Genomic DNA, 25,071 nt, shown 5'->3' with positions numbered 1-25,071 from the left:
AATGTCTTTCATCTCATGTCTGCGGAGGTCATTTTTATCCACACCACTTTGACCATGTTTGATGGATCTTGCCCAATTTTCACATCAAATTGAAATCGGATTGGTTCCATAATGAACACATGGGTTTCTCAATGAGGTTACTGCGCAACTTTGTTGTTTATTTTTGCTTTTCCCACTCTTGCCACCTCAGTTTCATTCTCAGAACTTTTCAGACTATCTGCAACTCCTTGTTTTCCCCTGTATTCTCACAATTGTCTCCACTGGTTGCATTTTCTCAATTTTTTATGGTTTATTTCTTACTACAGGAGTCAGTCAGCTTAGATGGCTAGATTGTGATGTGAAATTACACCAACAGCATGGGTTCAATGACTGTACTGACTATGGTGGTTCATAAAGACCTGGGGCTGGATTCTCTGATTTTGAGGCTATGTCCTGACGCCGGCGTGTGAACGGTGGCATTTTATGACCGAAAATTTGGTCCAATACAGCCACCGATCCCCCATTTGTCTGGGGGCCAGCAGCCGAGCAGTGTAGAGCACCCGGCGCTAGTTGCCGATTCGGCCCGGAGAATTGCCGGGTCCACATTCACTCATGTGTACGGCGGCGGCTTGCACTGGCCGCGCCTTGTAACATAGCACCGGCCACATGCGGACCCGGCCTGCAAAATAGAGCCCCCCCCCTTTGGCTGGCTCGCGAGCCAAGCCCAACACCCAACAGTGCCCCCAGCCCCTGCTAAAGTCCCGCCTGCCCGCGGATCAGCCCTCCCCTGGTAGCGCCGGACTGAGTCCGCAGCCGCCTTCCGAATTCCCGATGGATGAAAACACACGCATCCGACGCCGTCGGGAACTCGGCTGGTCAGGGCAGAGCATCGGGGTGTGGGCCTCAGGCAATGTCCTGAGGCGGCCGATATGGCGTGCAGCAGACTCCTAGAGTACGCTGCTTGGAGGGGGCGGAGCATCGCGAAAGCGGCTCCGCCCCCGATTTTGTCAGAAACTGGTATTCTCCGATCAATCGCCGAACGAGATTTCGCCATCGGCGACCAGAGATTCCCGCCCCTTGTCTTCTCACCTTGCTTATACAGTCATGCCTCTCAAGTTGTATATAACCCAACTTTCTCTCTCTAATAGAGAGAGATACATAATTGTACTTTGTGTACAATGGCTAATCACCTCATCGTAACGTTTCTTACTCTATCATCAGTCAGTCTCTTTTAAAAATGATTATAATAAGGGTGGATGCATAAACAAATAAATCGTTTGCTGCAGGTACAAAATTATGAATAAAACTAAAATCACCGATGACCATAGGTTACTTTCCCCATTGAGGAGGGGAGAGCTGACTGGTGGTGATTTAACCTGAGGATCACCACACCTGAAGCAAAGGGAAATGTCGAGAAGGCAGGGCTTTCATTAATAACTTCAGCTGGTATAGAAAGTGAACCTGCACTGCTGGCCTTGCTCTGCATCACAGGAAATAGTTAATCAAGTCATCCTCTATTGTCAGGCTGCAATTTATGGTACCACCCCTGCCTCTCCACAGGCCAGTAATGCAACTCCTGGGTGAGACGAAAGAGCAGAGAAAAACCCCACACTAATTAAGGGAACCAAAAATTAAGGAAATAATTCTTTGATCCCAAAGGAGAAATCACAAGAGCTGGAAGTGAGTGGGAGATTTATCTCCTGCACATTGTGATGTCAGCCACAGTTAGGAACTCATTCATCTCACTTTGAAAATAAACCAGTGAAAATCTTGGTGAGACATGCCGACAAAAGTCACAGGTGCTCCGGAAATGATGAGATTCAAAAATTAATGTCCTTCCATTTCTTGAAAAAGGCAAATGTATTAGTTGGGTAAAATTGGTTCTTTATTATCTATTACATTGCCATTGATTAACCCTTCAGATATTTAACTCTGCTAAAGGTGCTGTAAAAATACAAATCGTAATGACAGTACTTCACCGCTTTCTAAGTAATTGCTTGGTGGTACAGAACTTGAGTATTGCTGAAAGAAAGCGAGACACGTTGAAGAGTTTAATCTTGCACTCATAATGTGGTCTGATGAGTGGAAGATAAAAAACTTTGACAGAATGTCTCTTTTGTTTCTGCAATTCTTCTGAGTGTTCTCTCATTTCATCCTATATCATGGACTCCAGAGGGGCATCTTTCTGATGTTGCACACTTGTAGAGACTCTTTCCTGCCAGCTGTGCATGTGGGTAACTGAAGCACGCACCTAAATTTCTCAAATCATTCTGACTGATTAAGGCTCCATCCAGCAGTGCCACAATGAAAAATATCTCTTGCAGGTTTACCCCCAGTTAGAGTAGGGGTAGCCAGGTCATAATGTTTGTGTAACATAGGACTTCGGAGAGGAATGGGCAGTTCACAGTAACTTCATTGCAGTGTTAATGTAAGCCTATCTGTGACACTAAGAAAAATTATATAAGTCATTTGATCCTGCTCTGCCATTCAATAAGACCATGGGTGATCTGATTGTGGCTTCAATTGCACTTTTCTATCTACCCCTCAGAGCCCTTGACTCCCTTGTTAATCAAAATTCTGTCTAATAAATTCAATGACCCAGCCTCCATTGCTGTTTGGGGAAGTGAATTCCGCAGACGATTGACCATCAAAAAATCCTCCTAACCTCAGTCTTAAAAGGGAGACATATTCTTAAACTGTGTCCTCTAGTTCTAGCTTCCTCACAAATACAAACATCTTCCTGATGTCTACCCTATCAAATCATTAACCCGTTCCCCCTCTCCCCTGTATCCTTTGATCCCTTTAGCCTCAGGAGCTATATTGAACTCCTTGAAAACGTACAGGGCAAGATTCTCTGGCTTCCCAATGTGTTTCTCGGCGGAGGGAGGCGGTCTGCGGATCTTCTGGTCCCGCCGCTCTCATTGGGACTGGAAGATCCCGCTGGCGTGAGCAACTGGAAAATCTCACCTTATGGTCGGGACCAACCCACCGCTTGTTTTTCGGTGGCGGAGGCAGCCCACCAGCGGGATTTACCGACCTCACCGTTGTCAACAGGATTTCCCGGTGTCTGCACCCCTTGTCGCCAGGGAACCCGTGCGTCGGTACGGGACCAGAATATCCCGCCAGCGTGAACAGCCAGTAGATCGCGCCCATAATGTTTTGACCTCAACTGTGGTAGACAATTCCACAGGCTCACCACTCTCAGGGCGCAGGAATTTCTCATCATCTTAGTCCTAAATGGTCTACCCATTTCCTTAGACTCCCCTGCATGTGGGAACACCCTTCCTGTATCTACCCTGTCCAGTCCTGTTTGAATTTTATTGGTTTCTATGAGATCCCTCCTCATTCTTCTGAACTCCTGCAAATATAATCCTAACCGACTTAATTTATCCTCGTACATCAGTCCCGCCATTCCAGGAATCAGTCTGGTAAAATTTTGCTGCGCTCCCTCCATAGAAAGAACATCCTTCCTCAGTAAAGGAGACGATACAATATTCCTGATGTGCTCTCACCAAAGCCTGTATAATTGCAGCAAGACATTCTGGTCCTATAAAGACCAACATATCTGCCTTCTTCACCTCATATAACTTTCAGCATCTGGTGTAGAAGAACACCCAGGTCTCATTGTACAGCTTCATGTCTCTCAGTCTCTCTCAATCTATAGCCATTCAGATATTAGTCTGCTACCAAACATTTATCCACATTATACTGCTATACATTTGCCACTCTCTCAAATTATCCAATTCAGGGGCAGCACGGTGGCGAGATCCCAGATTCGATCCCGGCTCTGGGTCACCTGTGGTGTTTACACATTCTCCCCGTGTTTGCGTGAGTTTCGCCCCCACAACCCAAAGATGTGCAGGGTAGGTGGATTGGTCACGCTAAATAGCCCCTGAATTGGAAAAAATTAATTGAGTACTCTAAATTTATAAAATAAATCTTATCCAAATCACACTGAAGTATCTCTGCATCCTCCTCAGAGCTCACCCTCTCACGCAATTTTATGTCATCTGCAAATTGGAGGTATTTGGCGGGATTCTTCATTGGCTGACGCTGAAATCAAGAATTGGGCGGAGAATAGGTTCTGACGCAAAAATCGCAGCGTGCTGATTTAGCGCCAAATCGCAATTCTCCATCACCTCGACAGCGGTGTCAATGTGGTCCTGAACACACAAACAGTAGACACTGTTTGCATATCATCAACGGGCCTGACCTGGTATTCCCCAGGACCTCCGCGATTCTCCGCCTCCGATGGGCCGGGTTCCCGACAACATGGTTCACTTTTGCTTTCAAAAATCGTGACACCGTCATCGTCGCTGCTGAGGGAGAAAGAAGGGGTGTGGAAAGTGTCCAACATTGCCATAGTTTTCTGACAGTCGTACCGCTGACCATTGGGCTTCTGCCAGGGCCAGGGGAGTAGCAGAGACTGGCCAGGAGGTGGGCTGTGGAGTCGGGGTGGACGGGCAGAGGACACCATTGCCACATTTGGAAAATCAACCATGTACCTGCGCATGCTGCTGACAGCCACTGTGAACTTAGAGACACGGGTCGTATAAGTGCCCCCCAGTAGGTGCCCTCTGGCCCCAGCCAAGCCATCAGCTGTATGGGTGTGTTCCATACGTGGGATGAGTGTGTGTGGGGAGTGAAGTGTGTATATGTGGCTGCAGCTTGTCATCCTACCGAGTGTCAATCAGGGACCTGGCGAACCATTGTAATCGATTGTGTCCCACGTGCCGCTGATGTTAGCCCCTCTACAGTCGCTGAATTGGTCCTGTTTCGGCGCCAGTTTTGCTGTTGCGAAAGTCCACGAACCCTGCCCCAGTGTCGACACTTAGTCTCAGGGAGGGAGAATCTAGCCCATTAAATTTAGTCCCTCATCTAAGTCATGGAGTAGACTAGAATAGAATCAGTACAGTGCAGTATCATTATTATACAATACGAATAGTTGGGGTCCTAGCGCTGATCGCTGCAACACGCGATTAGTCACTTCCTGTCACTTGGAAAAAGACCCATTTATTCCTACTCTTTGTTGCCTGTCTTTCAACCAGTTTTCTATCGATCTCCATACACTATCTCATGCACCATTAATTTTATATGCAGATGACTTATGTGAGACCTTGTAGATAGTGGACCTTCTCTGCTTTGCTTTTAACGTAATTATATCTTTTTTCAAATCAGGAGACCAAATCTATACACACTGGGCACGATTTAACTAAATGGGAATAAAGTCCATAGCTGTACCTGCATACTAACATTTTGTGATTCAGGTACCAGAACATGCTCTTTCTTTCCCTGTGTTTAAATGGAGTATTTACTAGCCATCACTTCTTTGGCACAATTTCTAGTTCTAAAGAATGTTAGAAAATGACGATTGGTACCTCCTTTATCTTTGCCACAGCTTTCTTCTTTGTTCTAGGTTAAAAGAAATCTAATTTTAGTCCCATTAAATCAGTCAGCGCTACCCCCCCCCCCCCCCCCCCCCCCCCCCCCACCACCACCCTCGTCTCACACACTAATTAGTGCCTCTCAGTTCCCAACTTCTAATACTTAGTATATTTTCACATCAACATTGCACGGATACTATTCTTGAAGTCTTGTTTTTAGCTTTCTCTTAAATCATTATATTCTTATGCAAAAACCCTTGTTCCGTCCGACCAAATCAACAGATATCGCATAAAATTAACAATTTACCTACTCCCTAAATCTTTCCCAAAGTTTTAAAACATGAGCTTTGATGTTTTTCACCTTGTTACTGGGGAGGGAACATTGTCTGGACCTTAATTCACACCCACAAGATACCTGTCTGCAAGAACACACGATGTAGATGCTGGAGTAATTCACACAGCCCCTCGAGCCTTCTCCGCCAATCAGTAAGATCAAAGGCTGGATTTTTATATCAAATCAGTTTTCCCAACCAATTCCCAAATTTTTAATGCCCAAAAGTCTATCGTTCTCAGTTTTGAATATACGCAACAAATGAGGATCAACGGGCTGAATGTTACATTCTCCCTGAGGGTGTGTTGCCTGTTGTGAGGGGATGGGGGTTGTGGGGGCATGTGAAATAGGCCAGGCACCAATTCCACCAGCAACCCGCCTGCCCCCGGCTCACACTCATTTTACGGGGGGGTAACGGGGGATGCACTGAAATTGGCAGCCCGTCTGTCATATTCATTTTTTTTTATAAATAATTTTTATTGAAAGAATTTTTTACATGGAGATATTTACCCCAACTAACTATAAAATATTACAGAATATTCCCTCTTAACAAATATCCCCCCCCCCGCTCGAACTCGCGCGCGCGTTGTCCCTCCCCCCCTCCCCCAAAAACGAACAAAGCAACAATCAACATCAAACATGAACTGCGAGCAAATTTGCCCGCATCTCAACCGTAAATAACCCACCACAACCATTGTTGCCACCCCCCCCCCCCTCCCCCCCCCCCCCCCCCCCCCCCCGGGTTGCTGCTGCTGCGACCTCTGTACCCTATCTCTGAGCCAAATAGTCGAGGAAAGGCTGCCACCGTCTGAAGAACCCTTGTACCGACCCTCTCAGGGCGAATTTGACCCTTTCCAACTGAATAAAGCTTGCCATGTCGTTAATCCAAGTTTCCACGCTTGGAGGCCTCGCGTCCTTCCACTGTATTAGTATCCTTCTTTGAGCAACTAAGGACGCAAAGGCCAGTACTCCGGCTTCTCTCGCCTCCTGTACCCCCGGCTCCACCCCAACCCCAAAGATCACAAGTCCCCATCCTGGTTTGACCCTGGATCCCACCACCCTCGACACCGTCCTTGCCACCCCCTTCCAGAACTCCTCCAGTGCCGGACATGCCCAAAACATATGGACATGGTTCGCTGGACTTCCCGAACACCTGACACATCTGTCCTCACCCCCAAAGAACCGACTCATCCTTGTCCCCGTCATATGGGCTCTATGTAGCACCTTAAATTGAATGAGGCTAAGCCTCGCACACGAGGAGGAAGAATTAACCCTCACCAGGGCATCAGCCCATGTCCCATCCTCTATCTGTTCTCCCAGCTCCCCCTCCCACTTGGCTTTCAGCTCCTCTACTGATGCCTCCTCCGCCTCCTGCATTACTTTGTAGATGTCCGATATCCTCCCCCCTCCGACCCAGACCCCCGAGAGCACCCTATCACTCGCCCCCCTACTGGGGAGCAAGGGAAACCCTTCCACCTGGCGTCTAGCAAATGTCTTCACCTGCAAATGTCTAAACATGTTTCCCGGGGGGAGCCCGAATTTCTCCTCCAGCTCTCTCAGGCTCGCAAACCTCCCATCTACAAACAGATCCTTCAGCTGCCTGATGCCCACCCTGTGCCAGCTCTGAAATCCCCCGTCCATGTTCCCCGGGATGAATCTATGGTTCCCTCTTAATGGTGCCTCCATCAGACCTCCCACTTCCCCCCTGTGACGCCTCCACTGCCCCCAGATCTTGAGGGTGGCCGCCACCACCGGGCTCGTGGTGTACCTCGTGGGAGGGAGCGGCCATGGCGCCGTTACTAGGGCCCCCAGGCTTATGTTGCCACAGGACGCCCTCTCCATTCGTTTCCAAGCTGCCCCCTCCCCTTCCATCATCCACTTGCGCACCATCGATACATTTGCCGCCCAGTAATACCCCGAAAGATTGGGTAGTGCCAGCTCTCCACTATCCCTACTCCGCTCCAAGAAGACCCTCCTCACCCTTGGGGTACCGTGCGTCCACACGTAGCTCATGATGCTACTCGTCACCTTTTTGAAGAAGGCCCTGGGGAGGAAGATGGGCAAGCACTGAAATAAAAACAAAAACCTCGGGAGGACCGTCATTTTAACGGACTGCACTCTGCCCGCCAGCGACAGCGGCACCATGTCCCACCTTTTAAATTCCTCCTCCATCTGTTCCACCAGCCTGGAGAAGTTCAGCTTGTGGAGAGTCCCCCAGTTCCTTGCCACCTGCACCCCTAAATATCTAAAACTCTTTCCTGCTCTCTTAAATGGGAGTCTCCCGATTCCCTCTTCCTGGTCCCCTGGGTGTATCACAAATACCTCACTCTTGCCCCAGTTTAGCTTGTACCCCGAAAAGTCCCCAAATTCTGCTAGCAGTTCCATCACCTCCGGCATTCCCCCTTCTGGGTCTGCCACGTATAGCAGCAGGTCGTCCGCGTATAGCGATACCCGGTGCTCCTCCCCGCCCCTTGTCAGCCCTCTCCACCCCCCCGAGCCCCTCAGTGCCATCGCCAACGGTTCAATTGCCAGTGCGAAGAGCAGGGGGGACAAGGGGCACCCCTGTCTGGTCCCCCGGTGGAGCCCAAAATACTCCGATCTCCTACCATTCGTCACTACACTTGCCGTCGGGGCCGAATAGAGCAGCTTCACCCATTTAATAAATCCCTCCCCAAATCCAAACCGTTCCAGCGTCTCCCACAGGTACTTCCACTCCACCCTATCAAATGCTTTCTCCGCGTCCAATGCCACCACTATCTCCGCCTCACCCTCCACTGCCGGCATCATGATGACGTTTAGCAGTCTCCGCACGTTCGTATTAAGCTGCCGCCCTTTCACAAAACCCGTCTGGTCCTCGTGTATCACCCCTGGCACACAATCCTCTATCCTGGTAGCCAGGATCTTTGCCAGCAACTTAGCGTCCACATTCAGGAGCGAGATAGGCCTATATGACCCACACTGCACGGGGTCCTTGTCCCGCTTCAAGATCAGAGAGATCAGTGCCTGCGACATTGTCGGGGGCAAAGCCCCCCCCTCCCATGCCTCGTTGAAGGCTCGTACCAGCACAGGGCCCACCAAATCCGCATATGTTTTGTAAAATTCCACCGGGAACCCGTCTGGCCCCGGCGCCTTCCCCGTCTGCATATGCCCAATCCCCTTGACTAGCTCCTCTAATCCTATCGGCGCCCCCAGCCCCTCTACCCGCTCCTCTTGGACCTTGGGGAACCTCAATTTGTTCAAGAAGCCCTCCATCCCCCCTCCCCTCGTCGGCTGCTCTGACCGATACAGCTCCTTATAGAAGTCTCTGAAGACCCCATTTACTTCTGGCCCCTTCTGCACTACGTTCCCACCCCTCTCCCTCACTCCCCCAATTTCTCTAGCCGCATCCCGCTTGCGGAGCTGATGCGCCAACATCCTACTCGCCTTCTCCCCATATTCATAAATCGCGCCCTGCGCCCTTCTCCTCTGTGTCTCTGCCTTTCTGGTGGTCAACAGGTCGAACTTAGCCTGCAAACTACGCCGTTCCCCCAGCAGCCCCTCCTCTGGTGCCTCCGCATATCTCCTATCCACGTCCAAAAGCTCCCCCACCAGCCTCTCCCTCTCCTGTCTCTCCCTCCTTTCCCTATGTGCCCGTATGGAGATCAGCTCCCCCCGGATCACCGCCTTCAGGGCCTCCCAGACCATCCCCACCTGCACCTCCCCCGTGTCATTAGTGTCCAGATATCTTTCAATGCTCTTCCGGACCCTCTTACACACCTCCTCATCCGCCAGCAACCCCACGTCCAGGCGCCACAGCGGACGCTGGTCTCGCGCCTCCCCCATTTCCAAATCTACCCAGTGTGGCGCATGGTCTGAGACCGCTATGGCCGAGTACTCCACTTCCCGTACTTTCGGGATCAGTCCCCTGCTCAATACAAAAAAGTCAATTCTAGAATAGACTCTGTGGACATGGGAGAAAAAGGAATACTCCCTCGCCCTCAGCCTCCCAAACCTCCAGGGATCTACCCCTCCCATCTGCTCCATAAACCCCTTTAACACTTCTGCCGCTGCCGGCCTCCTACTCGTCCTTGAACTCGATCTGTCCAGCACGGGGTCCAGCACTGTGTTGAAGTCCCCCCCCATGATCAGGCCCCCTGCCTCCAGGTCCGGAATGAGGCCCAGTAGGCGCCTCATGAAGCCAGCGTCGTCCCAATTCGGGGCATACACATTAACCATCACCACTTTCTCCCCCTGTAACCTACCGTTCACCATGACATATCTACCCTCTTTATCCGCCACCACCTCCGCCGCCACGAACGACATCCTCTTCCCTACCAGGATCGCCACCCCCCGGTTCTTTGCGTTCAGTCCTGAGTGGAACACCTGTCCCACCCACCCCCTTCTCAGGCGGACCTGGTCCGCCACCTTCAAATGGGTCTCTTGTAGCATTGCTACATCCGCCTTCAGTCCCTTCAAATGCGAGATTACTCTCGTTCTCTTGACCGGCCCGTTCAGCCCCCTCACATTCCAAGTGATCAGCCGGATCGAAGGGCAGCCCGCCCCTCTCCCCTGCCGACTAGCCATATCCTGTCTCCTGCTCGCCCCGAGTCAGCCCTCCCCTTCTGACCCGCTCCCCATGGCGATGGCGTCCTCCCCCCACCCCTCCGGTCCTCAACTTCTCCTCCCTGGCCTTTTCAGCAGCAACCCGGTAGCCCCCCCCCCTTCCCCCCTCCCCCCCCCCACCCCCCTCCCCCCCCAGGCTAGGACCCTTCCTAGCCGCGATGCACCCTCCATAGTACTTCCGTAAGTCAGCTGGTTTACGCTGACCCGGCTGCCCCTGCCACAATCCGACTCCTCCCGGCTTGGGGGACCTCCCCCCCCTTACCACCCCTCCTTGACCCCGCTCCAGCGCGGGAAAGGGAGCCATTGCTGACCACGCCCCTTCCTCCCACCCTCCTCCCTCCTCTGCCTCGTGCGCGGGAAACCAGAGGAAAGCCCGCGCTTTCGCCCTGCCACTCCCCACCCCTCCATCTTCAGTTCCACCCCCGTCCCCGATCCCACACCGATAAAAGAAAAAACCCCACAAGAAACACATACCCCCGGCACTCCCCCCCCCACCCCGCCCCCCCAACATAACATTATAAATAACAGAAAAAAGAAAAAAAACTGGTAGAGAGAAAAAAAAAGGGCCAAAAATACAGCCAAGTGAGAATCCAACCAAAAGAAAGCCACGTGTCCAGCTCAAAGTACTAGAGCGGCAACAACCGCCAAGTATCCCCTGGTTCTAGTTCGAGTCCAGCTTTTCTTCCTGGACAAAGGCCCACGCCTCCTCCGGGGACTCGAAATAGTGGTGCTGGTCCTTATAGGTCACCCACAAGCGCGCTGGCTGCAGCATCCCGAATCTGATTCTCTTGGCATGCAGCACCGCCTTCGTCCGGTTGAACCGGGCCCGCCGCCTTGCCACCTCCGCACTCCAGTCCTGATAGATCCTCACCGTCGAGTTCTCCCATTTGCTGCTCCTCTCTCTCTTGGCCCACCTCAGCACCCTCTCCCGGTCACTGAATCGCTGGAACCGAACCAGCACCGCCCTCGGGGGTTCGTTTGCTCTTGGCTTCCTGGCCATTACTCTGTGGGCCTCCTCCAGTTCCAGGGGCGAAGGGACGGCCCCTGCCCCCATCAGTGAGCCCAGCATTTCTGCCACATACCTCGGGAGGTCCGACCCCTCCAGCCCTTCTGCCAGGCCCAGGATCCTCAGGTTTTTCCGCCTCATGCGGGTATCCATCTCCTCCAATCGGTTTTGCCATTTCAGGTGGAGTGCCTCGTGCACCTCCACCTTTCCCACGAGGACCGTGGCCTCCTCCTCCCTCACAGCCATCTCCTGCTGCAGCTCCCGAATTGACGCCTCTTGGGTCGCCTGGGCTCCCATCAGCCTGGTGGTCGTCGCGTTCATCGACTCCAGCAGCTCCACTTTCAGCTCCGTGAAGAAGCGCAGGAGAACGGCCTGCTGCTCCTCCGCCCATTTCCTCCAGTCCTCGGGTGCGCCGCCGGCCGCCATTTTGGGTTTCTTCCCCCGCTTTTTTCGGGGAGCTGCTGCCGCTTTTTTTCCTGCCCCACTTCGGGTGACGACCATAAATTTCGCAGGGTTCTCCTCTGGGAACCTTCCCCCACCGGGAATCGTCGTTCCAGCGCCGTTAGGGGCCCTCCAATCGGCCCGAAAACACCTTCCTCGCCGGAGCAGCCAAACGTGCGACTTAGCTGGTCATAGCCGCAACCGGAAGTCCCCGTCTGTCATATTCATATGAACAATTAAGGGTCAATTAGGCTTGTTATCAAGACAAATGATCCTGAAAATCTGCTGTCCATGCCTTAACAAATTTGGGGAGAGCAGCTGGGCAGGAATCAGAATTGTTCACTCAAATGTTTAAAGTAAGAAGTCTTACAACACCAGGTTAAAGTCCAACAGGTTTGTTTCAAACACGAGCTTTCGGAGCGCAGCTCCTTCCTCAGGTGAATGGAGAGGTATGTTTAAAGGGCAGGAAGGAAGGGGGAAGGTGTTCTTCCGGGCTTCCCTTTGCCGATCGCTAGGTGGTTCCATTAGGTTGGACTCCCCTGTTTTTGTTCCTGCTTATTCCCTTAAACCAACCCCACCGATCTCCTAACCTACTTGAACCCTCCAGCCCTATCGGCCTTATCGGGATCCAGGCCCTAGGTCGTCATCTTTTCCCACAGAGTCAGTACCTTCCTGGTGCTGCCAGGACCAATAGAACTGCCTGCTGATCCTAATGGCTGGCAGGTCCAGAAAGTGGGCATTGCCCCACAAGGAGGGATAAAAGTCCTACTCGACTCTATGCCAATGTTGTTTCCGAGGTTGTGGGGGAGGGGGGGAGTGATGGTGGTGGTGGCGGAGTCATGCCGTCCACATCCCCAGTAGTATTCAACTCTACATATTCTAAAACATGAGTTGAGTTTCCAGCCTCTCCATCTAGATGTCGGCATCTATCCTGTGAAGCCTATAAGAATTATGGGCGCGATTCTCCCAAAACGCACCCCTTCCCGACCGGGAACCGATTCTGTTCCCCGGTCGGGGCTAGCAGCCCGACGCTGCAAGCTCCGGCATCACGGGCTTAACGAATTTCGTTAAGCCCGCTTGCCGGAGTTAGCGCCGGCTGATGCGTCATATGACGTCAGCCGCGCATGCGCGGATTGGAAGACTCCAACCCGCACATGCGCGGATGACATCATCGCGTATTTGCGCGAAACTCGCGCATGCGCGGGCCGGGATGCCCCTCAGCCGCCCCGCGAATGGATACTGCGGGGCGGCGGAAGGACAAATAGTGCGCGGGCATCGGGCCCGCTGCCCGCGATCGGTGCCCACCGATCGCGGGCCCATGGCACCCTTGGCACGGCCGTGGTACTGCCGTGCCAATCGGTGCCATGGTTATAAAAAGCGAGTTGTTCCCTCCGTTTTTACGAACGGCCAGACCAGGTCTGTTTGCCGTTCGTAAAAACAGTGTAAAGGGCTGGGACTTCGGCCCATCGAACAGCTGTGAATCGCTGCCAGCCGTAAAAAAATGGCGGCAGCGATTCGTGTCGGGAGTTGGGCGGGGGGGGGGGGGGGGGGGGAGAATAGCGGGAGGGCGGGAAAAATGTCGGGAAGGCCCTCCCGCTATTCTCCGACCCGTCGTGGGTGTCGGAGAATTTTGCCCTATATTCTTTTCAATGCAGGGCTAAATCGCTGGCTTTTAAAGCAGACCAAGGCAGGCAAGCAGCACGGTTCAATTCCCGTACCAGCCTCCCCGGACAGGCGGCGGAATGTGGCGACTCGGGGCTTTTCACAGTAACTTCATTTGAAGCCTACTTGTGACAATAAGCGATTTTCATTTCATTTCATTTTCATTTCATTTCATTACTTCTCACTCTTCTAAACTGCAGAGAATATAGACCCCTTCTCCTCAATCTCTCCACATAGGATGGCCCTCTCATCTCTTCATTAAATTTTTATATGATTAATTATATAATTATTTTTAGTTTCTTTAAAGTATTTAAGTATCTTAAATAATTAATTTAATAAGGTATTAATTATTTAATCCTACTTCACTTTCCTAGCTAAGAGAGCATAAGAAACATATTCTCCGACCCCCCTGCCGGGTCGGAGAATCGGCGCAGCACCACGCGAATCGCACCACGTTGCCCTGACGCCGGGACGCAATTCTCGGCATCATCGGCGCCAGCGTGGTCAGCCCGGCGCCGGTCGGGGTATGCGCCAACTCTCTGGCCCGGATGAGCCGAGCGGCCGTCAACAAAAAGCCGAGTCCCGCCTCAGCGGCGTTCTAACATGCTCTGAACCTCGGCGTTGAAGGGTCCGGGAGCGGTCTGTTGGGGGGGGGGGGGGGGGGGGGGTGGAGGGGGCTCCGACCCCAGGGGGGCCTCTGTAGTGGCCTGGCCCACGATCGGGGCCCACCGATCGGCGGGCCGATCTCTCTGCCCCTTGGCCTCCTTTAGCCTGTAGCCCTGCGCCATTTGGCGTCAGGACCGCTGTGGGGAAGAAGGCCACTGCATATGCACTAGTTGGCGCCAGGTTCAGCGCCGGGATCAGCAGCTGGAGCGGTGTAGGCCGCTCCAGCACCGTCCGAGCCCCCTGTGGGCCACAGAATGGGGTCCCGGAACGTGCGCCGACGCCGGAGTAAAATACTCCCGTTTTTACTCCGGCGTCGGCACTTAGCCGCCCGTTGGGAGAATCCCGCCCAATTCTCAACCAACCTGCTGCCCTGTAGGGTCACTGGATCTGGGAATTGTTTAGCCCAGCTGCATTTGAAACCTGGGCCGCAATCTTCCCAAAAGGAAACAAAGTCCCCGAGCGAGCGTGTTTTGCCGCCTATTTCCCGGCACTCACAGTGCCGAGAATAAAATGGCTATTCGACGCGACTCACTTTGAATAAGGGGCCTGAACGGGGAATGCGCAGCCGAGGACCACATATCCCATTTTGTACAGTGGGAAGCTCCGCTCGCCAGAACTCCCCGATGTAGCATGAGATCGGGAAATCATTAAAAACTGCATCTCAATCTCCGAGGCCCCAAAAAGAATTCCTAACCGCGCACCCCATGCTGAATGCCACATGGGAGGGTCCCACGGCAATGTCTCCATTCCACATTTATATTCTACAGTACATTTTCCACAGAATTGCAATATTTTCAGGAAACTGTCTAAAGTCACTCACAGCTTCACCTCCCTTTTGTCATGATGTTCAGTGGCCATCAAAGGTCCGTTCCCTCTGAGAATTTCCAAAACAACTTTCATCAGTAAGGCCTACTGCAGTGATGACTTCTCCCATTCTGGCCAAGAGGAATCTTCCTGTGTCCTTAGATCACTGCGCATTCCTTCGCTTTGATCAAGCTTTGGCAAGCTTTCCCCAGTATTCTGCCTGGTAGCTTGCACAGAAAACAGCCTCCCTCTGTAGGTCATAATGACTGCTATTCTGTCTCATTCTCTCTGTCTTTCTGTTCCTCTTCAAAATCTTTGGGAAGAACGTTGTGCCCTCCTCCATGATGAGTTTGGTGGCAGAATGGGCATTTATCCAGGTGGGAGGAGGACAAATAGGAATCCTGCCGCCTTCCTGCCTCCACCCTGATTGAGACTGTGAAAGAAAGGCCCAATGACAGACCTCTCATCCCACCATTATTTGAAGCCCTTAAGTGGCCAAGCAGTTTCTGACCGCGGGACCCAGCACTGGGAAAGGGGGACCAGCTGAGAATCACCCTTGCCCTTGTTGCCAACCTTCCTCCCCATTTCACCTCCACCAACCCCGACCCATAGCCCTCCCCCTGCAAACACTCACCTCCAGCCTGGGATCTAGCAATGATCCTTGGGCCTTGGGTGGGTGTCATACCAGCAGAGGCCATGGCCTCATTGGTGGCATTGATGTTCAATAGAGCTGCCGACATCTGATTGGCTGGAGCTCTCGACAGGCGGGACTTCACCCTCTGGGTATTTGATCCTGGGTGAAGGCCTGCAAGTACTTGAGTGGATCAAGAAGTGATGGGCCTTCCTGAAAAAAGATGTGGGCCCCTCGCCACCTCTCCAGGCAGCAGCTCCACAAGATTCTGTCCTCTGAGCCTTTGTGTTCAGGTGTTAAACATAGCACACACAGTTTGATAGCATCTTACCTTGGTCACAAAAGCACTCAGGCTTGTTGCTGGGTAGAATTCATAGCAGATTATGGGGCAATTCTCCAGCTCCGCCCGCACAGAAGTGATGCAAGATCAATTGCACAAAGACTTGAGTTGGATACAACTGAGGTTTTATTGCTCTAAGATGTGTGGCCTCCCACAGCAGCTGGCGAAATGGCTGCAGCATGGAGAACACACATATTTATACTCAGGGACTATCAACGTACCTGTAGTACAGGTCCTACCATACATCCTGTAATAGAGGTGCAACAGTGGTTTACCACAAGAAGCAGATCATATGGTCGGAGAATCTCGCGAGAGGAGCCATAACATGATTTGTAACAGGGCGACCTAATTTGGTTCATGCCCGCATATTTAAAACACAATTTAAATGTGCATTTTCAGTTGTAAACTGGATTCATCTGACTTCCAGTATTCATTGCCCCTGCCCCCACTGCCCCTTGATAGCACAAGGTGAAGCCAGTTGGAATCACTACTGCTCCCCAAAAGCAGAGACCAGTGTAATGGTCACGCCGGGGGCTCAGAGGACATTGCAGCCCCCGGGGTGGTCAGGACATGGTTGGGAAGTGCCCTGGAACTGCCCCTGGCACCGTGGCACGGCCCCATCACAGTGTCAACTTGGCAGTGCCAGGTTTGGAACTGCGAGGGGAAGAGCCTGAAAGGGGCATGAAGAGATGCCTGAAGGGAGGAGCATGAAGGGGGGGGGGGCTGAATTTGGAAATGAAGAGGGGTGCCTGACGAGGTGGCAATGAGGGGGGGCTGGGTATTGAATGCTGTAGGCGTCTATGGCCATCTAGCCAGCATCTTTAGGTTTTGCCCTTCTCTTTCCCGGTGGGAATGTCCCCAAGCTCCAAAGAAATGACTGAGGGCGCAATTTAACAGAAAGAAAACAGAATCCCATGTTGGGAATGTTTAGCCGGGTGATTCCCGGTGTTTGGAGCGCCAAGAACACCCCGGCTATTCAATGGGACTCGGCTTCATATCCGGGCCTCGGAGAGGAATGCCCTTCCGAGGCCGCACTTAGTTCTCCAAAACTCCTACTGTGGATTCCGGACCCCCCAAATGCTCCAACTTACCACTGAGGGGATGCTCGAGCCCCACGTATCCCACCTCATAAGGGCAGGACACTTCCAGACTCAATTCCCAGCATGGGCAAAATGCCACCTGGGCGCCTTGCACTGCCACCCGACCAATCAGGGGCCCCCGATCGCCCGGGGAGTCCCCCCACCCCATCAAAGTGTGATCCCACCCAACAGAAATCTCGCTGCTTCTCCTGCGAGGGGCAAGGCTGAGAAATGTTTTGGGAGAATTGTACCCTACATAACTCCCTTCATTACTCTATTTTACCTTAAATTAAAGCAGTGGTTTAAAACATGAGCACCTTATTCAAAACTCACATTCCTAACACCTAGCCATGTGAAAATAGCCATTTCCCCTAAGTTGACAAGGGTTCAAAGGCAAAGGCCAACATTTTCTTAACCCCTCTGTGGCGGGGGATTGTCAGAGGCTGGATGGAAAATTGGACAGAGCAGCCAAAGGTCCATTGACTTCGGGTGGGAATTTCTGGTCCTGCAGCAGATGGGACCGGAAGGCCCGGCAAACGATTATTTCATAGGGGGCAGGGGAGGTAGTTTGTAATTTATTAAAGTTCATGAAGGGCAAGGTACCATCCTGCCTCAAGGTAAAACCATACGGGGGCCTCTGCCTCTTGCGAGATTTACTGGCTACGTTGTGTCCCGAGTCGGACCCGGTTGTTCGATTGCCATCCTACATTTGTTAAATATGCATGTATCACTGTCTCACTGAATTCATTTTTATCTATTTGGTAATTGGAAGGATGAAAGGGCATCCAATGAGGGATATTTTTCTGAAGATTTTTATTCATCAAATGAACCCAAAAGTATTTGTTTGCAGGTTTCAGGATCATCAGCTGGAGGTTTCCACCCTACAGGAAAAGATCTTCCACCTGGACGCTGTTGTCATCCAACAACATCGAAACCTGTACAGTGTAATAAACACGGTGAGGTGCAGAACACAATGACAATGTAGACTGCCAGTATATTTCATAGTGCAGCAAAGTATTCAAACTACTAATACCATTCAGCACTCCTGGGTGTCTCACTGGGTAAATGCCACATGTTCTACAGAATGAAGTGCCGCAGGTGCAATCCACAATCTTTGCTGAGTTCTTTGTCCTCAATTTGGATAGTTGAGATGAGACTGTGACTGATTAGCCTGCACTCAGTCCCTAAGCTTACACATGAAGAAATTGGATCAAGGGGAAGGAAACAGGGCTACTGACAACCGTTCATCGAGCCCAGAGAGAATCAGCATCTTCATGACAAAGGCTATGATAAGAGAGAAAATTGAGTTCAGGTACGAGGGTACTCGAGAATAGCAGGGTTCCGTACAGTGAAAAGGAATTCTGTGAACCGTTTGTCCAACTTGATGACGAAACCAGACAAACATATCAAACTTATTCAGTCTAGATACTGCGACTCATATACATTAACATCACATTCCAAACCCACGTTCAGCTAAACGTGGAGTTCACACCTAAACGCTGATTCATCCTTTCTCTCCACAGTTGCGGTTTGTGTTTTTATTCAAGATATTATAATACTTTTGGTATTGTTTGACTAATACAAAATATTTATTGAGTCAGCTTGGGTGGGGGGAAGGTGGTGCAGTGGGCACCCGCCCCATTTTACATGTCCCCTATACCCATTCAAAACACACCGGGCGGGGGCAGGTAAAATACAGCCTACAAACTTTGTTGAAACATCTTTTACTGCAGACAGCATCTTACCACAACGTTGCACAAGAGAAAGAGCAAAATTATATGATGTTGCATCAATTAGAACATAGAACATACAGTGCAGAAGGAGACCATTCGGCCCATCGAGTTTGCACCAAGCAACTGAAGCCCTCACTTCCACTCTATCCCAGGAACCCAAGAACCCCTCCTAACCTTTTTGAACACAAAGAGCAATTCAGCATGGCCAATCTACCTAACCTGTACGTCTTTCGGGACTTGTGGGATGAAACCGGAGCACCTGGAGGAAACCCACGCAGACACGGGGAAGACATGCAGACTCCGCACAGACAGTGGCCAGCGGGGGATCGAACCTGGGACCTTGGTGCTGTGACGCCACAGTGCTAGCCATTGTGCTACCGTGCTACCCCTTTTGGTGGTGAAGTGTACAGTATCTGATTAGCATACTACATAATTATAACTAACCCCTTATACTATATATATCAGCATTTTCTTTACATTTACAATGTTTAGGTAGTGGGTAAGTGCTGAAGAAATATTCCCTTTGAGATGGATAGATAGACAGACAGTCAGATGGATAGATAGGTGCATACATACTGTACATAAAAACATACTTAATTGGTAATGATGTTAAGGAATATGGAGCAAAAGTCAATGAATAGAGTTGGGGGCAGATCAACCATGATTAAATTGAATGGTGGAGGAAGCCTGATGTGTTGAATGGTTTACACCTGCCACAAAGGTACATTGTTGAAAGGAGTATTCAGAATAACCAGGCATCCATCAACATGTCCTGTGTGGTAAAAGTGACCATTAGATATTCTACAGGATACTATGTGTCTGTTATTTCTGTTGAAGGGTATGGAAGAGCGGACGGCATGGTGGCATAGTGGTTAGCACTGCCGACTCACAGCGCCAAGGACCTGGGTTCGATCTGATCGCAGGTGACTGTCTGCGGAGTCTGCACGTTCTCCCCGTGCCTGTGTGGGTTTCCTCCGGGAGCTCCAGCTTCCTCCCACAGTCCATGTGCAGCTTAGGTGGTTTGGTCATGTCAAATTGCCCCTTAGGGTGGGGTTGGAGGAATAGGGCGGAGGGGAATGCATCCAGGTAGAGTGGTCTTTCGAAGGGTCGAGGCAGGCTCGTTGGGCCGAATGTCCTCCTTCTGCATTGTAGAAATTCCGTGATGATTCCATGATTCTGTGAACCGACAGGGCATTCTTCAGGTGTGAAGGAGGACTCTGCAAAGTCTTGTGCCACTAGCGTTTACGTAACGGATTTCTTTTCTTTTCCTTCACAGATTGAAAACTTAAAAACGGATTTGAAAAAACAGGATCAAATTATACTCTCACTGAGGGAACAAGTTGGCCAACTTGAAGCAGAGGTGTTTATTTAGTTTTATAACACAACTCAAATATTGAATGCATTATAATTCAAATGCATTATAATTGTATTGTGCAAGCATCAGGAAAGTGAAAGGCAAATTAAATGGGTTCGTTTCCCATTCTTCTGATCCTCAAGAAAAGCAGCACTGGACAGGTTTTGAAAGCACTTGATGGAACGAGAATGGGCAGCAGAATTGGTAAACAACACTGTAAAGCAACAATGTGAAATATTTCAAATGACACTCCTCAGAGTACGGGGAAAATATATTCCACTAAAGGGAAGCCAAACACAAGTGAAAATCCATCAATAAATAAAGACATATCAGCGAACATTTGAGGTTTTGAGGGTTTAGTTGATCCCAAAGACAGCAGAAGACTGTGTGACAGGAGAGAATACAAAGAGATTAGGAGAGAAGTAAACAACTATTGGGAAGGCAAAGAGGGGCAATGAAATTAAATTGTCTGGAAACATGAAACAAAATAGTAAAAGGTTTCACAGGCACATCGATGAAAAAGAAGATTATGAGGGGAATAGGATTATTGAAGGATGGACTGGACAATCCCACAGATAACAACAGAGAGATGGCAGAAAAATTAAATAATTATTTTACTTTTGATTTGCCAGGGAGATAGAACAGGTAGACATGATATTGAATGAATGAAATCAATAGTTGATGTAATTTTTATATTTCATAAACGGGATGGAACATGCTCAGGGAAGTTGAACATTGATGGTAGGAAAAAGAATGGAATCCTTATGAAAGGAGGGAATCGAAGGCTATCTAGGATGGAATCTTCCCAAAATCTGTCAGTTTCAGACTGAAAACTGGCATGTAGCTCTCCAGCATCACAGCCAAGTTTTCTCTCCAGATTTTCTAGCACTCTGCACCGAGATTCTTGTGGCGTGGTTTGCACTGGCACTCTAGCAGGGTAGGGCCTGATAGAGCTGGCAAAGCCGGCTGCACAGAGATCAAATGGTTAACCTAATATATGTCTTTAAAATTCAGAAAGTTTTGATAGGGTGGATTCAGAGAGAATGTTTTCTCAGGTGGGGAAGAGAAGAGCAAGAAGCCATCAATATAAGGGGCGCGATTCTCCAAGCCCTGCACCGGGCCAGAGAATCGCCGCAACTGCACCATGCCGCCCTGACGCCGGCACGTGATTCTCGAACGTGTGGAGAATCAGCGCCATTTGCGTCGGCGCGTTTGGCGCGACATCGGCCGCGGACCCGCAATCCACGGCCGGGCCGCCGATTCTCCAGCCCAGTTGGGCTGAGCGGCCGTGCGGAAACGGCAGAGTCCCGCTGGCACTGTTCACCCTTGGTCGCTGCCGGCGGGAACTCTGCGCGAAGGGTCGGGGGTGGCCTGTGGGGTGGGGAACAGCGCTCCTTCCACAGGTTGAGGGCCTGTGGTGTGGTTGGCCCATGATCGGAGTTCACCGATCAGCAGTCCAACCTCTCTCCCCCTGGGCTTACTTTCTTCTGCTTCCGGCTCCTGAACCCCCGCACCATGTTGCATCGGGGCCGGGGCATTGAAGAAGTCCCCCGCGCATGCGCGGGTTGGTGCGGCACCGGGAAGGGAGGCTGGAGCGGCGTGAACCGCTCCAGCATGTGCTGGCCCTCTGTGGGGGGGGGGAGAATCGGTAGTCCTCGCACCCATTTTGTACCGTCGAGAAACGCGGCGGCGTTCACGATGGCGCGAACACTTAGTCTCCATTTTAGAGAATCGCGCCCAAGATACTCACCAAGAAATCCAATAGGAAATTTAGAAGAAACTCAAATCTTGAGTAATCAGAGGATCAGGGGTTATGGGGAGAATGGGGATGAGAAACATATCAGCAATGATTGAATGGCAGAGCAGACCTGATGGGCCGAATGGCCTAATTCTCCTCATATGTCTTATGGACTTATAAAGCTCTTTATCCAATGAGTGATGAGGCTTTCGAACTCCGTATTTCTGAATGATTGGAGAGAATAGTATGACTGCATTTAAGGTAAAATTAGATAAGCACAAGAAAGAAAGAAGAGGGTTATAATGATAGATTCAGATGAGAGGAAGCTCAAATAGAAAATAAACACTGGCAAAGACTTGTTAACCTGAATGAGGCCTGTTTCCCTGCCATATATTCGATGCACGTAATTCTACCTTTTTTATTGTATTAACTGCAAATATTCTTCATGCGCCAACCTCTTAAACTCTAACTGGTGACAATTTAGAATTAGAATTGGCTTTATCTGGAAAGGATTTCATCACCGGTGATGGGTGGATGGGAACTAACTTTTTTTTGCCATGGTTTTATGGCACAGATTTCAGTTCCTCTCTAACTAATAATAAACATGTCATGTACCCTCTCAGTGTAGAGGTTTGAACTGGTTTCAACTCGTTTGTAGATAACACTTTTTAAATGAAAGATTTTGTAGAAGCCTTTCAAAATTTAAAAAAGGGATATTGTGACAAGGATCAATCCACATTTGAATTACCTTTGCACTTCTATAGGGAAGGTATAGCTTTTGGCCAAATCATGCCAATTGGGGAAAGTAACATCTATGGCAGCTTTCCTATTACGTTTTACCATAAAAGTTATACCTGTCCTCGTTATTTGTAAGTTTCTAATTTTTAACATAAACTTCAACCTTTCACCTTGAACAATTTCCAACATTAATGTTGCCAACTTTCTTTATAATCCTGAAAGCTTCAATTAATTAAGTGTGAGGAATTCATCGCCATTGACACACATTTAATGTAGTAGTAGAATATGGAAATATTAGTAAACAACTTACTTTATTTGAAACAGAACCAGGAACTGAAATATAAAGCAGAACATTACGTTGACAAGCAAAGCAAGAATGTTTCACCAGTACCCTGCACCAGGTAAAATGTTGTGAGATTTTCTTTGCATATGATATCAGTAAGGGAGTTTTTACAGTGGACACACAAAGTGTATTTTTCCTCCTCTTAAAAAAAATGGATACAGTGCAATGACAGAAAAGTGTTCACCAAAAAAGATAATAACAAATTTCACCATCAAAAGGTCCCACGATAAATACAGTTAAATAATCCATATTGGAAAGCTAAGCAAGTCTGAACCAGGGGCACCAATTAATCATATATCATGTTACGAGTAATGGAAAGGGCCCCCTGATCTGAATGCACACTGTGTCTTGTACGACTGAATAAGAAAATCAGATTATTTTATTAAATGCAATAAATTATAGGACAAGGCAATGAAGGATGTCAATCAGTTCTTTTCTATTTATCTGTGTTGCTCTTATTTCTCTCTCTACTGTCAAACCTTATAGTTATGAATCTCCAAGAAACAAAACCCCATACCAAATGCTGATGAAGTGGAAAAAAAGTACCTGATCTCAGATCGGCTGGCTCTGTACAGCAGACTGTTTCCCACAGAAGACCTGCCAAAGAAGCGAGCCTAATGCCTCTGCACATGAAACGTGCCAACCAACTCCTCTGGGACCAACCAAGCCAGAAATCGCCAGAGGATAATAGGCAAAATCAAATTTGTCTGAAACTAAACACGACCGGAAAGGTTTCAGACCTTCAGAGTCTTTATTGGTCTTTAAAATACATTTCGTGTTAAGGAATAAAGTGCTGTAGATATGATAAAAACAAGGAAAACTTTGAGGGAATTAAATGAAAGTGTTCTACAAGGTACAGCCCAGAGGCTTTAGGCTAGTACAATTTTGTATATTTATAAAAGTGTTGTTCTGAAAACAAGATTTCTCTTTAGTGGATCATTTGAAATGTCTTAGCATATTATATCATCTACTGGCTTACAGAACACAATATCGTATGGTGCCAGCAGCATGCAGTTTTAAACAGTGCTGCTTGCCCATTTTAATTTTTAATTGAGGGAGCATGGGCAGAATTAAAGATGTAGAGGGTAATTTTGCTTGTGTCAAATAAATCTTTGATTCAATTGTTTTAATTGTGAAAGACCACGCTGGTACATGCTGGATTTGACATGCCGTGTGGTTCTATGTCATCATAGGCTTTGAGTATCAGTGAAGGGGATAGGGGGAGATGTCTCACTATATAATCACCCAACTCTTTGCGCCCACACACATTCTTCATCCATGTAAGGGCGCTGAGGTGCCAACACGTCTCCTGAACGAATCAGCTAATATGTCCACACTTTAACTGAGATCAATTAATGCCACTGTCCCCCACTGTCAGATCAAGAGGATCTTCCGGAGTTCTAATGGGTTCTTACTAAGTGGTGAATTTACCCACTGAACCACCAGGGGGCTCCACACTTTACCTTTTGCCAGATTACTTTCAGGGTATTGGTTGTGATACATTTCTCCATGAAATATTGTGTGCAGTATTATTTAAATTCTCAAAAGCACACAAAACCTTTTGAAATTTTATGTAATTACCCAAAAAATGAAGATTGGTTTGTTTTTCGCACCAATAAAAGGCAACATAGTTAATTCAACAGCGAACATTGAATATTTTTCTCTGTTTTTTGGACAAATTTCTTTATTCAGCAAAATTATTATCTATGACAAAAGTTCAAATACCAGGAGACACAAGATAAACATGGAAATAAAGTCACATGATTTACTTTCACCCAAAGGATAACATCCACATGGAACAAGATGGGACTGGTTTAGCTCACAAGGCTAAATCGCTGGCTTTTACAGCAGACCAAGCAGGCCAGCAGCACGGTTCGATTCCCGTACCAGCCTCCCCGGACAGGCGCCGGAATGTGGCGACTAGGGGCTTTTCACAGTAACTTCATTGAAGCCTACTCGTGACAATAAGCGATTTTCATTTCATTTTCATTTTCAGATGTCAGGCTCGGCTGCAGATGGTGACAATGAAATTTCACACCCAAAATATTGGGCTGGCGTCATTAGTTAGTTGAACAAAGTTTGAATGAACGACCTCCCATTTAATTGTATTATGTTCCCAGAGACAGAACCAAATTTTAGGCCTAAACTCCGAGTCGCGGTGTCGTAATAATTATTGTTCAATATGTCACCAGTATCGTTGTTGTAATTGAAACTAATCCCTAATAAAGATGAGCGACTTG

General features: G+C 49.3%; 1 protein-coding gene across 2 annotated transcripts in view; it reads left to right on the top strand.

Moving 5' to 3' along the window:
- The window catches only part of LOC119962656 (coiled-coil domain-containing protein 68-like), an 83,907-nt gene extending 59,429 nt beyond the window's left edge, over positions 1–24,478 (top strand). For both annotated transcript variants that reach the window (XM_038790531.1, XM_038790530.1), the window contains exons 8-11: positions 17,776–17,881; positions 19,935–20,018; positions 22,813–22,889; positions 23,318–24,478. In XM_038790531.1, the coding sequence (XP_038646459.1) occupies positions 17,776–17,881; positions 19,935–20,018; positions 22,813–22,889; positions 23,318–23,381 (331 nt within the window). In that variant the 3' untranslated portion in view covers positions 23,382–24,478. The remainder of the gene's footprint in view (positions 1–17,775; positions 17,882–19,934; positions 20,019–22,812; positions 22,890–23,317) is intronic.
- The last annotated feature ends 593 nt before the right edge of the window (positions 24,479–25,071 follow it).

This window comes from Scyliorhinus canicula, chromosome 3, assembly GCF_902713615.1.
Source record: "Scyliorhinus canicula chromosome 3, sScyCan1.1, whole genome shotgun sequence".
Lineage (NCBI taxonomy): Eukaryota > Metazoa > Chordata > Chondrichthyes > Carcharhiniformes > Scyliorhinidae > Scyliorhinus > Scyliorhinus canicula.
The sequence above is the reverse complement of the archived record's forward strand: the minus strand, read 5'-3'. Positions and strand labels throughout refer to the sequence as shown.